The following is a 13262-nucleotide window of genomic DNA, read 5'->3' as shown; positions in this document are numbered from 1 at the left end:
ATTAGTTTCCATCCATTGCTTCTTGTCCTGCCCTCAGGCGCTTTGGAGAATAGGTTGATTCCCTCTTCTTTGTGGCAGCCCCTGTGGACTACAATCCAGTCTTTTTTTGAGTGCTACCTGATTTACATGGCTCAGGGCCAGGTTATCTTTGAGACCGCCTTCTGCCGCATAGCTCCCAGCGACCAGTAAGATCCCATACAGTCGGTCTCCTTCGGGTCCCGTCAGCTAAACAATGTCGGCTGGTGGGCCCGCGGGGGAGGGCCTTCTCTGTGGCTGCCCCAGCTCTCTGGAACCAGTTACCTCCTGAGGTCCGGACCATCCCCACCCTATTGGCCTTCCGCAAAGCGGTGAAGACCTGGCTTTTCCAGCAGGCCTGGGGCCGTTGATCTCACTCTTGCGATCTGGCAAGATCCGGCCATGAATTGTGTGAATTGAGTTTTTAATGTTTTTTACTTTTTCAATGCCTTTTTATAATGATTTTTTAAATGTATTGTGAGCCACCCTGAGTCTTCGGAGAGGGGCGGCATGTAAATTTAATGAATTAAATTAAAATTAAATTAAATTAAATTTAACATGCTAACCGAAACACGTTGCTCGGCTCTTTAAAACAGGAATTAGGCATTCTCTGAAATTGAGCCAAGCCTGAAGCCAAATTCTTTTCATGTGTCCATGTCTATGTCTATACTGTTATTTGTTTCCTTGTACTAGTTGACAAAAATAAATAAACAAACCATGGCTTAGCGCAGAGGTCTTCCAACTTGGCAGCTTTAAGACTTGTGGACTTCAACTCCCAGAATTCCCCAGCCAGCATAGCTGGCTGGGGAATTCTGGGAGTTGAAGTCCACAAGTCTTAAAGCTGCCAAATTGGAAGACCTCTGACTTAGCGCATCCTGTTAGTGCAAGCAAGCAAGCAATCACTTTCCTGCAAAGAGGCTCCCCCAACCCAGGACAGCCTGCACCAAAGAGCCCGGAGGACCCCGCGCCAGCACCGTCAAAGGAAAATCCCAGGCCCGAGGGTGCCCTTTCTAGGAAGCGCCACTCTCTCTCCCTTTAACCCTTTCTTGGCAGAGCAGGGGGAGATCTGGGCGGCTTGCGAGGCCGCTGCTCTCCAGCCCCTGAGAAATCGGGAGCGCGGGATCCTCCTGCTTGCGCGCCTGGCTTTGGAGATCGGAGTGCCGGATTGAGAGGGGGGTAAGCCTGGAGTTTGCGCTCGTTTCCTTTTCCCTCGGGATGCCAGGCGAAGCAGCTTTCCGTTTGCAACCCCTCCCCCCTTTTGCAAATGGGTTGATCGTCTTGCAGCCTTAGAGCAAAAAGGGGTGGGGGGGTGGGGGGGTGCTTTTGTCCTGGAAAACCCGGACAGTAAGGGCGGGGCGGGGGTGGAGGTGGGCAAGGAGATCCAGGGAGGTGGGAGCAAAGGCAGAACCTCCAGCTCTGCTCGGCTGCTTCCCTTGCAGACCCTCCACTGCAGGGGTGGGTTCTACATTTTTTTTAACTACCGGTTCTGTGGGCGTGGCTTATTTTATGGGCGTGGCTTGATGGCCATGTGACAATTATTTAGGATTTAGCAGGGGTACTGGTCTACCAGGCTTTTAACTGCTTGCAGAGCTGTACCTATCTACCCATTTATTTTTGCAGGCACCGGTCTACTCATGTATTTTTGCAGGCACTGGTCTACCCATTTATTTTTGAAGGCACTGATCTACTCTTGTATTTTTGCAGGCACTGATCTACTCATGTATTTTTGCAGGCACTGGTCTACCCATTTATTTTTGCAGGCATTGGTCTACTCATGTATTTTTGCAGGCACTGGTCTACCCATTTATTTTTGCAGGCACTGGTCTACTCATGTATTTTTGCAGGCACTGGTCTACCCATTTATTTTTGCAGGCACTGGTCTACCCATTTATTTTTGCAGGCACTGATCTACTCTTGTATTTTTGCAGGCACTGATCTACTCATGTATTTTTGCAGGCACTGATCTACTCTTGTATTTTTGCAGGCACTGATCTACTCATGTATTTTTGCAGGCACTGATCTACTCATGTATTTTTGCAGGCACTGGTCTACCCATTTATTTTTGCAGGCACTGATCTACTCATGTATTTTTGCAGACACTGGTCTACCCATTTATTTTTGCAGGCACTGATCTACTCATGTATTTTTGCAGGCACTGCTCTACTCATGTATTTTTGCAGGCCCTGTCTACCCATTTATTTTTGCAGGCACTGATCTACTCTTGTATTTTTGCAGGCACTGATCTACTCATGTATTTTTGCAGGCACTGATCTACTCATGTATTTTTGCAGGCACTGGTCTACCCATTTATTTTTGCAGGCACTGATCTACTCATGTATTTTTGCAGGCACTGGTCTACCCATTTATTTTTGCAGGCACTGATCTACTCATGTATTTTTGCAGGCACTGCTCTACTCATGTATTTTTGCAGGCCCTGTCTACCCATTTATTTTTGCAGGCACTGATCTACTCTTGTATTTTTGCAGGCACTGATCTACTCATGTATTTTTGCAGGCACTGATCTACTCATGTATTTTTGCAGGCACTGGTCTACCCATTTATTTTTGCAGGCACTGATCTACTCATGTATTTTTGCAGACACTGGTCTACCCATTTATTTTTGCAGGCACTGATCTACTCATGTATTTTTGCAGGCACCGGTCTACTCATTTGTTTTCTTTTAACACTGATCAGCTATAGGGCGGCCCTTTGAAGCCCCACCAAGAATTTAAACAGTTTTTTTCCCTCTAGCCATCAGCTGAGACTCAGGAGGCAGCAATAGATTCGGGGTGGGGCCAAATAAAAGGTAAGAATAACGCAGGGGTGGGGGACAGAACCGGTTCGGTGATGTCATATCGTCACCGCTACCGGCTCGGCAGAACCGGGCCAAACTGGGAGGAACCCACCACTGCTCCATTGCCTCCGATCTGCGAATGCAACAGAACAGAATAACAGACTTGGAAGGGACCTCGGAGGTCTTCTAGTCCAGCCCTCTGCTCAGGCAGGAAGCCCTATGGTACCATTTCAGACAAATGTCCCAAAGGTGCTTTTTCAGGAAGCAACTGGGTTTTCTTGTTTTGTTTTGTTTTTCTTTGAAGACGTTTTCGCTTCTCATTCAAGAAGCTTCTTCAGCTCTAACAGGATGGTGGGGAATTGAAGGATTTCTATGCCTTGCAGACAGCTGGTCATTTGCATCCTTTGAGAGAGTTATTGTTATTACCCTGACTGCTCCTTAAAAGGTGAGATCCTGAAGATGAAACAGAAATACTTTGGCCACTTAATGAGAAGGAAGAACTCACTGGAGAAGAGCCTAAAGCTGAGAAAGATTGAGGGCAAAAGAAGAAGGGATGGAGTCACTGAAGCAGTGGACATGAGCTTAAATGGACTCCAGAGGATAGTAGAGGACAGGAAGGAACGTTGTCCATGGGGTCGCGATGGGATGGACACGACTTCGCAACTAACAACAAGAGTTATTGAGGTCACTTGAAGGTTTATCTGTGTCCTCAGGGTCACCTGAGTAGTGCTGAGTACAGGAACCATTAACGACCCTCAAAAGATGCAAATGACCAGCTGTCTGCAAGGAATATAAATCCTTCCATTCCCCACCATCCTGTTAGAGCTGAAGAAGCTTCTTGGCTGAGAAGCGAAAGGTCTTCAAAGAAAAAACAAGAAAGTCCAGTTGCCTCCTGAATGTTCTGCCCCAGCTCCGGATTCCCAAGGATTGTGACACACACCAACGGTCCTTATCAAAGTTATAAAAAGTGGTGAAGAACTGAAACGAGACGCTTCAGCCGAAGTCCCCCTGAGGATTTTACCTAGCATGGTGACAAAACGTTCAAAGGCTAAACAGTAAGCTCGGAGAACAAGCCACCACCAACGTAAAAAGATTGTCATGTGTAAAACTGCGAAATGTGCATCTGATAAAGAAACTCCCAATTGCTGCAGGTGGATTAATGAGAAAAATTCTGAAGGATTTCTGAGCAGCCCCGTTAATGCCTTTTTTTGAAATGAGTTTTGTTTCCTTTTTCCCTTAGCTCGGTTGCTGAAAAGACTTCTGGTTGTGTGTAAAGTTTCCAGTTTTCCAGGAAGAAAAATTCCTTGTCTCCCAAGATGGCGCAGGGGAGTTCTTCCTGCCATCCGGCTCCAATCAATGAAACATACTTTGCAGATCGGGAAAGTCCTTTGAATTTGACCAGAGCAGCATTTAAGCACAGAAGGAAAATAGACACACAACACACAGCAAGGAAAGGAGAAAGAAGAGGCCCCAGTGTTGTACTGAACGAAACTGCTGCGAAATTCATGGAAAAAAACAATCAATACACCCTGGAAGGGGAAACTACCAGTGGGGTTCTACAAACTTACTTTTTCAAGGAATTCTGCTGCCAAGAGACTGACGGGCCCCGAGAACTTTGTAGCCGACTCCACCATATTTATCGTCAACAGCTAAAGTTAGAAACGCACACAAAGGCTCAGATACTGGACCTTCTGGTCCTGGAGCAGTTCCTGGCTGTCCTTCCTCCAGAGATGACAAGCTGGGTCCGGGAGTGTGGAGCTGAGACCTGTTCCCAGGCAGTGGCCCTGGCCGAAGGCTTTCTCCTGAGCCAAGCAGAGGAGAAGAAGCTGAAGGTGAGACAGGAGCTTTCAAAAATATGTAATTGTGGGAAATGGGTAAAGATAAAGGTTCTCCTCGCATATATGTGCTAGTTGTTCCTGACTCTAGGGGGTGGTGCTCATCTCTGTTTCAAAGCTGAAGAGCCAGCGCTGTCCGAAGACGTCTCCGTGGTCATGTGGCCGGCATGACTAAACGCCAAAGGCGCACGGAATGCTGTTACCTTCCCACCAAAGGTGGTCCCTATTTTTCTACTTGCATATTTATTACGTGCTTTCAAACTGCTAGGTTGGCAGAAGCTGGGACAAGTAACGGGAGCTCACCCTGTTACGCAACACTAGGTATTCGAACCGCTGAACTGCCGACCTTTCAATCGACAAATTCAGTGTCTTGGCCACTGAGCCACCGCATCTCTTTGTGGGAAATAATGTTACTCAATTTTTAAATGCTTCCCTTCTACAACTAATATTATTAGGAGGAGATTTAATTTCCACTTTGGATATTCTGTTTGTCTGTTGTCTTGAATCTTTCTGAGGACATATGAAAAGTCTAGTCCCTTTTCTGAAGGGAGAATGGAGTGTAAAAAGCACTGGGCGGTAATTTATTTTTTTTAATTTGATTTATATGCCGCCCTTCTCCGGAGACTCAGGGTGGCTTACAATGCGTTAAGCAATAGCCTTCATCCTTTTTTGTATATTTATACAAAGTCAGCTTATTGCCCCCACAAACTGGGTCCTCAATTTACCTACCTTAGAAAGGATGGAAGGCTGAGTCGACCTTGAGCCTTGGCGAGATTCGAACCTGCAGTAATTGCAGGCATCTGGTCTTAATGACCAGCTTAATAACAGGGTGCCTTAGACCACTGTACTACCCACGCTCTTGGTAATGCACTCTTATACTTCTTTTTTATTATTTCAGACACAGGAGCCCTTCGTTGAGATGGCCATTGAACACTGTAATAAATATCCTCCGCAGGAGCTGGTCTTTGGTGGGATCTCCCAGGAGAAACCATTTCTGGACCCATCTGCAGGTAAAGGAAGGTGTCAGGGTTCCAAGTAACACCCCCAACGAAAGAAGACTCGGAGGCTAGAAGTTCCTCAAAGTTCCATTTTATTACAGATGTCATATTGGCACATCTGGGAAAACCTGAATCTGAAAGCTTCCAGGTTTTCCCCACCCCAAAGTCCAAGCACCCACATCTCCATCACATGGCCCAATCAGTGCACTGTCCCAACTGGAGATGCCTCCCAGCCGCATCCTTCCAGGTGCAGGGCAAGATGTCCTTAACTCTCTGAGAAAAGAATGTTATTATGACTATCTATCTCCCCTACTCCATACAATCCCCCCTTCCAGTTTCCCACAGCGCTAAATGTGGCGGGTCTGAAGATCCAATGCAAAAGATGGCTTCCAGGCCAGACAGATTCTTCTGATATAAGGTCCTGAAGAATCTGTACTATCTGAGCTATTAGTGAGCTTGTTTTTCCAAGAATGCAGGTAGTCCTCAACTTACAAGAGTTCATTTAGCGACCATTCAAAGTTACGTCACTGAAAAACTTCTGATCATTTTTCACACCTATGACCGTTACAGCAGTCCCATGGTCAGGTGACCAAAATTTGGATGCTTGGCACTGAGGCTGGCACTATGATCCCCGTTTTGCGACCCTCCAATAAACAAAATCAACGGGGGAGCCAGATTCACTTAACAACCTGTGTTACTAACTTAACAACTGCAGCCATTCACTTAACAGCTGGGTCTAGAAAGGTTGTAAAATGGGGAAAAGTTCACTTAACAAATGTCTTCCTTAACAAATGTCTCACTTAGCAACAGAAGTTTTGGGCTCGACTGTGGTCGTAAGTCGAGGACTACCTGTACTTTAGCTCTATAGGTAAGAAGGCCATTGTATTCTGTTTTATGGTTTATTATTTTATATATATTCCACCTTTATGATTTTTAGAAATAACTAAGTCGCTGAACATATTCAACACACCTTCCTCCTCCTATTTTCCCTACAACAACAACCTTGTGAGGTGGATTGGGGTGAGAGAGAGTAATTGACCCAAAGTCACCCAGCTAGCTTTCATGGCTAAGCCAGGACTAGAACTCACGGTCTCCCGATTTCTAGCCTGGCGCCTTAACCACTCAACCAGACAGACTCTGTGATAGAGGTTTTTAAAATATGTAATTACTTTTTCTATCTCTTTCTCAGCAAATGGTACAACAGTGATGCTACCTATGGAAACATCTCTTCACGATAGTGGAACAGAAACAGTGGTTGTACTTCCAACTCAGGGAGGAGTAAGATCTTCTAGCACCAAGGTGATTTCTTCAAAGAGAATCCTACTCCTCCCTTAATGGTTCAAATCTTCTTTCTGGTGCCATCTCCTTTATTTTATTAGCTTCCTCTAGCTTGCTTTTGTAAGAGACGCAGGTGGCTAAGACGCTGAGCTTGTCGATCGAAAGGTAGGCAGTTCAGCGGTTCGAATCCCTAGTACCGCCTAACGGGGTGAGCTCCCGTTACTTGTCCCAGCTTCTGCCAACCTAGCAGTTCGAAAGCAGGTAAAAAATGCAAGTAGAAAAATAGGGACCACCTTTTGGTGGGAAGGTAGCAGCGTTCCGTGCGCCTTTGGCGTTGAGTCATGCCGGCCACATGACCACGGAGACATCTTCGGACAGTGCTGGTTCTTAAGCTTTGAAATGGAGATGAGCACCGCCCCCTAGAGTCAGGAACGACTAGCACATATGTGCGAGGGGAACCTTTACCTTTACCTAACTTGCTTTTTGGATCATGAGAAGCTTCCAGTATTCTGATGGGAAAACAAGTAGGTACCAATAACGGAGAATATTTGTAGCTCAGGGTTGAAATGAGGGGTCCTTGGTGCTCTCTGGGCTTGCTTGTTTCCTTGCAGACGTTTCATTACCCAGACTAGCCATTAGGGTTGTTAAATCATCTGCAGAGCTATGGCACTCCTGCTACTACCTGGAGGATGTCTCCCAACAACTTTGCATAGGTCTTCAGTGGAACACCTATGTATAGGTGTTGACTAGTTCACTTGTCATGCAGGGCTCTCTGACCAATTGAAGAAGCTACCTTCTAGATTAAGGGTCCCCACCCTCGGTCCATGGACTGGCACCGGGCTGCAGCATACCAGCAACTGGGCCACGCAAACAAATGAAGTCCCATCCGCGGGATGCAGGTGTTGTGGCCTGCTGGCGGACAGCAGAGCTGGCAGCAGAGACAGACAGTGATGAGGTTGGGGAGGAACTTGGGCCAGACCTGGGGGCTGGGTAAGCTCGGACAAGAGCTCTGTGTCAGGCAGAGAGGGAGATAGGCAGCAGTGAGGCAGAGGAACAGCTGGAGCCCGTTCCCAGTGTGCGCATGCGCAGAGCTGCCAGAAGACAAGAACAACTCAGAAAGCAGGGTCAACTTTGGAGTAAAGCCGTACTTTGGAGGTGATTGGCCCCTCCCATAGGAAACAAAAGAGGAGCGAACGGGGAGGGGGCTTTTGCAGGAAACAATTCATTCGTTTGGTAGTTTCAAGAGTGGAAAGTTCTGTTTGTGACTCTAAGAGACTCTGTGCCAAGTTTGGCCTTACTCTGCATTTGGAAATCAAGTTACGTGGTAGCTTGCCAAACGAGATAAATATTGTTGATAAATATTCCTTTGAAAAACTGTTTGGACAAACCTTGCTGACTGTGAATGAAAGTAATTCACAGTCGTGTAAATAAAAAGAGGTTTTGCCGGGACCAATTCCTGCTTCCTGCTTTTTAAGGGAGCCTAGGTCAGAACAGTAGGTAGCCCACGAAACCACACTTCCTCCGGTCCACAGAAAAAATGTTCTCCACGGAACTGGTCCCTGGTGCCCGAAAGGTTGGGGAACCACTGTTGTAGATGGGTAAGAATCCTGATCCAAGGTCTTGCCATCAGTTGATTCCTAAGCAATGCAGCCACCAAACGGGTTTGAAAGTTCTGCAGAATCATTGGTGTGGTGGTTTTTTTTTTCATTTGAGAAAGACAACTTGTAATGTTCCTGGAATTATTAATTAATTGGGAACGTTTTCTTTCTGTGTTAGGAACCCATAACCTTTGAGGATGTAGCTGTGTTTTTCTCCAACGGAGAGTGGGCCATGTTGAATTTCGACCAAAAATCTCTCTACAAGGAGGTGATGCTGGAAAATGCAAGCCATGTGGTCTCCTTAGGTAAGGAATTCTCATTCCTCTGGGCTCACATAGTATTGGAACATATTATCTACTCAAAAGTAACCAGCTGATGTATTTATTAAAGGAAATTCCCATCTGGTTTTTCTCTCTATGGAAGAGGAGAGTATTCATACATTTATTGCTTGTAAAAAGGTAAAAGTTTCCCTCGCATAAATGTGCTAGTTGTTCCTGACTCTAGGGGGCGGTGCTCATCTCCGTTTCAAAGCCAAAGAGTCAGCGCTGTCTGAGGACGTCTCCATGGTCATGTGACCGGCATGACTAAAAGCCAAAGGCACACGGAACGCTGTTACCTTCCCGCCAAAGGTGGTCCCTGTTTTTCTACTTGCATTTTTTACGTGCTTTCGAAGCTGGGACAAGTAACGGGAGCTCACCCCGTTACGCGGCACTAGGGATTTGAACCACTGAACTGCCAAACTTTTGATCAACAAGCTCAATGTCATAGCCACTGAACCACCGCATCCCACTCTTATTGCTTGTAGCTAAAATCTTAATGCCGTTTCTCTAGAGATACCCTGCATTTGTACCTTAACCATAAAATGTTCTTTCTTTGTTCATTTTCTTCCCAGCAGGTGATGGACAACAGACTGAGAGTTATACAAAACAAGCTGTAGAGCCTTCAAAATCAGTTGAAACTGAAATCAGAGGAGAGATATTTGAAAATCTGTGGGGACCACAAAGTCCCAAGGGAACCCAGTTGAACAGAGACATGGAAAAATCCCTCCTCGCTCCACATGCCTGCAGGGACAAGGATAAAAAGTGTCGTTTGAACCTCCCTCTTGCTTTACACCAAGATTTTGAGCTTAGAGAGAAAAGGTATAAATGCACGGAGTGTGGGAAAAGCTTCAGCAAGAACAGCAACCTGAATGCCCATAAAAGGATCCACACGGTAGAAAAACCGTATAAATGCACGGAATGTGGGAAAAGCTTCCGCCGGAATAATAATCTTACCTCCCATAAAAGGATCCATTCTGGAGAGAAACCGTATCAATGCACGGAGTGCGGGAAGAGCTTCCGCAAGAACAGTCACCTTACATCTCATAAAACAATCCACACTGGGCTGAAGCCGTATAAGTGCGCGGAGTGTGGGAAGAGCTTCAGCATGAACAGTTACCTTACCTCCCATAAAAGGATCCACACTGGGGAAAAACCGTACCAATGCACGGAGTGCGGGAAGAGCTTCAATGGCTTGACTTCCTTTACCACTCATAAAAGGCTCCATTCGGGCGAAAAACCATATAAATGCACGGAATGTGGAAAGAGTTGCAACACCAGCAGTGACCTCACTTACCACAAAAGGATCCATTCAGGGGAGAAGCCATATAAATGCCTGGAGTGCGGCAAAACCTTCCGTATTAGCTCTTCCCTTACTTGCCACAGAAGGATCCATACAGGGGAGAAACCGTATCAGTGCCCGGAATGTGGAAAGCGCTTCATCATGAGTTCTTCCCTTACGTGCCACAGGAGGACCCACACTGGGGAGAAACCGTATAAATGTTTAGAGTGTGGGAAAAGTTTCAGTCAGAATGGTCACCTCACTTCTCATAAGAGGGTTCACGCAGGGGAAAAAGTTCAGTAGTGAAAGGTCTTCTCTTACTCCTATTCCCTTACACCCGAGAAAAAGAGATGCGTTATGTGTGGGAAACAGTATCAGTTCAAGAGACAACTGGATTTTCTGTTTTTATCTTTGACGACATTTCGCTTCTCAGAGCTGAAGAAGCTTCTTGGATGAGAAGTGAAACGTCTTCAAAGAAAAACCAGAAAGTCCAGTTGCCTCTTGAAAAAATACCATATTTTTTGGAGTATAAGACACACTTTTCCCCCCTAAAAGGGGGTGAAAATTTGGTTGCGTCTTATACACCGAATGTAGCCAAAAACGCAAGGCACAGAGGAGATGATGGTTTATGGCAGCCTGGAACAGCCTGATTGGGGCTCTTCCAGGAGACCAATCCACCCGCCAGTCAGCTGCTCGTGCTGAATCAGGCTGCAATAATGTGCTGAAGCTGACCTGATTGTTCGCTATTTGCTGGAAGGACTGTCAGAGTTTGCAGCAGCAAGCAAAACACAAGCAGAGGAGAGTTTCAGTTTTAGTTTCAGAGAGCAGCACAGCATGCAGCTTCAGAACAATTGACCTAAGCCACGCCCAGGCTCCTTGCTGTCTACTTCCTTGTTGCTCACACAGCAAATACTGTTTCAGTTTCCAAACAGTCTCACACACTGACAGGACTCTAGCTAGATGAATACCCATGGATGCTGGTAGGCAGAGGCAGATTTTTTTTTTCTTATTTTCCTCCCCCAAAACTAAGGTGCGTCTTATACTCCAAAAAATACGGTACCTTTGGGACTCGATACAGCTTCATGTAGCATTGAAGAATCTTTTCAAGAAGCTTTTCTTTGAACAATCAATCTTATAAAATGACGTTTATAGAGAGAAGCATACAAATCTATTACATGTGGGGGGGAAATTTCAAGGACTCCAGTTCTGAACTGATTAGATATCACTGGATGACTGATTTTATTTTTTTTAAGATTATTCCCGTGTACATTGAAGGAACAAGATGGGAAAGGAACAGATGGATGGTGGGTGGAATGTATTGAGGAGAAATGAGAGGGAAGAAGTTCAAAGACTACAACAATAGTAGAGATATGGTGAGAATCTCTCCCTTATTGGAAGATTGTTCCTTGCACTTATTGGGTTGAGGGCGTGGTGTGGCTTGGTGGGCGTGGTGTGGCAGGGGAAGGATACTGCAAAATCCCCATTCCCACCCCACTCCTGGGGGAAGGATACTGCAAAATCCCCATTCCCACCCCACTCGTGGGGGAAGGATACTGCAAAATCCCCATTCCCACCCCACTCTTAGGGCCAGTTAGAGGTGGTATTTGCCGGTTCGCCAAACTACTCAAAATTTCCGCTACCAGTTCTCCAGAACCAGTCAACCTGCTGAATAGCACCTCTGGTTGTTACCCTCTCATGGTCCCTTCCAACTCCTGTTCTGTTCTATTTTGCTCGTGCTCTGCTCTTAAAAACTTCCAGTGTTGGAGCATTCACAACTTCTGTTCCACTGATCAATTGTTCTAATCTAACCGTTCAGGAAATTTCTCCTTAGTTCTAGGTTGGTTTTCTTCTTGATTAGTTTCCATCCATTGCTTCTTGTCCTGCCCTGCTTTGGAGAATAGCTTGACTCCCTCTTCTTTGGGGCAGCCCCTGAGATACTGGAGCACTGCTATCTTATGGTCCTTCTTTTCATTAAACTAGATATACCCTGAAGATCCCTTCCAACTCTGTTATTCTGTTATTCCTAAAATCTGTGAAATGATGCAGAAAAGCTATTGGTTCCCCCTCCTTCCTGAAGCCCCTCCAGTATGCCATCTCTGTTCTCATTCCAAGGCCCACCTCATCCTATCCCCATGTTCCTCCTGCCAGTGAACCCAGGAAACGCTAGGTGGGTCAGCTCGCTGCTCCCCAATTTCCTCGGACACCCCTCAGACTGTCATGTCTCTCACTTATGGGTCATTACCCTCTCATGTATGCTTGCTCAGCCCTGGTTTCTTGGATAAGCATCACACTGAGTGAATTTGGCCAAATTCACACAACATGCCAATGCACGCAAGCAAAAGGCTTGAGTTACACCTGGAGTAATTTACACCTGAAGTTTAAAAAGGCTCTTAAAATGCTTCTTGTTGCAGGACGTTTTACAAAGCTGGAAGAAATGTGTTACTGTTCAGTACGTACATGATGGTTGCACCGGATTAGGAAATATATTGATAATCAAGTTGTTATATTGCTGATCGTAGTTCATTATGTATTACATTTTTATTGTTTTGTCTGGACTGTGCACCTGTAAGTGGATATGAAATAAAAATTGATGTTAGTGCCAGCCCATTCAAGTTTTCTGAATTTGTGCAAGATGTTTATATATTTATAAATATTTATATATTACACAGGTTTGTGTAGATTCAAGCCACACTCCCCTGCCTTCTTAGATTTCACTCAAGGCTTTCAGCTGTTTTTAGCTATTTTACAGTGGGTAAAGTTATGTACAGTTGGTACATATTTTTTTTAAGCTTCTGCTTTCAGAAAGAAAATACCAGCCAGCGGTCATACAGGTAGTCCTTAAATTACGACCATTTGTTTAGTGACTACTCACAAGTTTCAATGGCACTGAAAAAAAATGACTCACGACCATGTTTCAAGTTATGACCGTTGCAGAATTCCCACAGTTACATGACCAAAATTCAGATGTTTGGCATCTGCCTCATACTTACGGAAGGCAGGAGGCAGCTAAGATTCGATGGGGGAGAAACTTTGGAGATCAGAGAAGGCAGGAGGCAGCTAGGATTCGATGGGGAGGACAAACTTTGGAGATCGTGGAAGGCAGGAGGCAGCTAGGACTCAATGAGGGGAGAAACTTTGGAGATCG

General features: G+C 45.7%; 2 protein-coding genes across 3 annotated transcripts in view; both read left to right on the top strand.

Moving 5' to 3' along the window:
* LOC132712338 (uncharacterized) overlaps positions 1–12724 on the top strand; it is a 33623-nt gene extending 20899 nt beyond the window's left edge. Inside the window, exon 7 of the mRNA XM_087884769.1 lies at positions 9568–12724. Within this exon, the coding sequence (XP_087740895.1) occupies positions 9568–10420 (853 nt within the window). The 3' untranslated portion in view covers positions 10421–12724. The remainder of the gene's footprint in view (positions 1–9567) is intronic.
* Positions 884–9600, top strand: LOC117668117 (zinc finger and SCAN domain-containing protein 32-like). Of its 2 annotated transcripts, none has more exons than XM_087884763.1 (5): positions 884–1191; positions 4050–4641; positions 5543–5654; positions 6832–6941; positions 9414–9600. In XM_087884763.1, the coding sequence occupies exons 2-5, from the start codon at positions 4126–4128 to the stop codon at positions 9453–9455; spliced, it is 780 nt and encodes a 259-aa protein (XP_087740889.1). In that variant the 5' UTR covers positions 884–1191; positions 4050–4125; the 3' UTR covers positions 9456–9600. The 2 variants fall into 2 exon arrangements, with proteins under 2 accessions (XP_087740889.1, XP_087740887.1); XM_087884761.1 differs by having other exon boundaries at positions 9411–9600.
* Positions 12725–13262: the final 538 nt, after the last annotated feature.

The sequence above is a fragment of the Pantherophis guttatus genome, chromosome 2 (genome assembly GCF_059756535.1).
Source record: "Pantherophis guttatus breed Tessera chromosome 2, ASM5975653v1, whole genome shotgun sequence".
Classification (NCBI taxonomy): Eukaryota; Metazoa; Chordata; class Lepidosauria; order Squamata; family Colubridae; genus Pantherophis; species Pantherophis guttatus.
The sequence above is the reverse complement of the archived record's forward strand: the minus strand, read 5'-3'. Positions and strand labels throughout refer to the sequence as shown.

Excerpts from the sequence above, each read along its gene's own strand:
- LOC117668117 (XM_087884761.1), top strand. The coding sequence starts at position 4,126 with ATGGCGCAGGGGAGTTCTTCCTGCCATCCGGCTCCAATCAATGAAACA. Across the intron at positions 4,642-5,542 it reads CAGAGGAGAAGAAGCTGAAG|ACACAGGAGCCCTTCGTTGA; the intron begins GTGAGACAGGAG and ends TTATTATTTCAG. Across the intron at positions 5,655-6,831 it reads ATTTCTGGACCCATCTGCAG|CAAATGGTACAACAGTGATG; the intron begins GTAAAGGAAGGT and ends TCTCTTTCTCAG.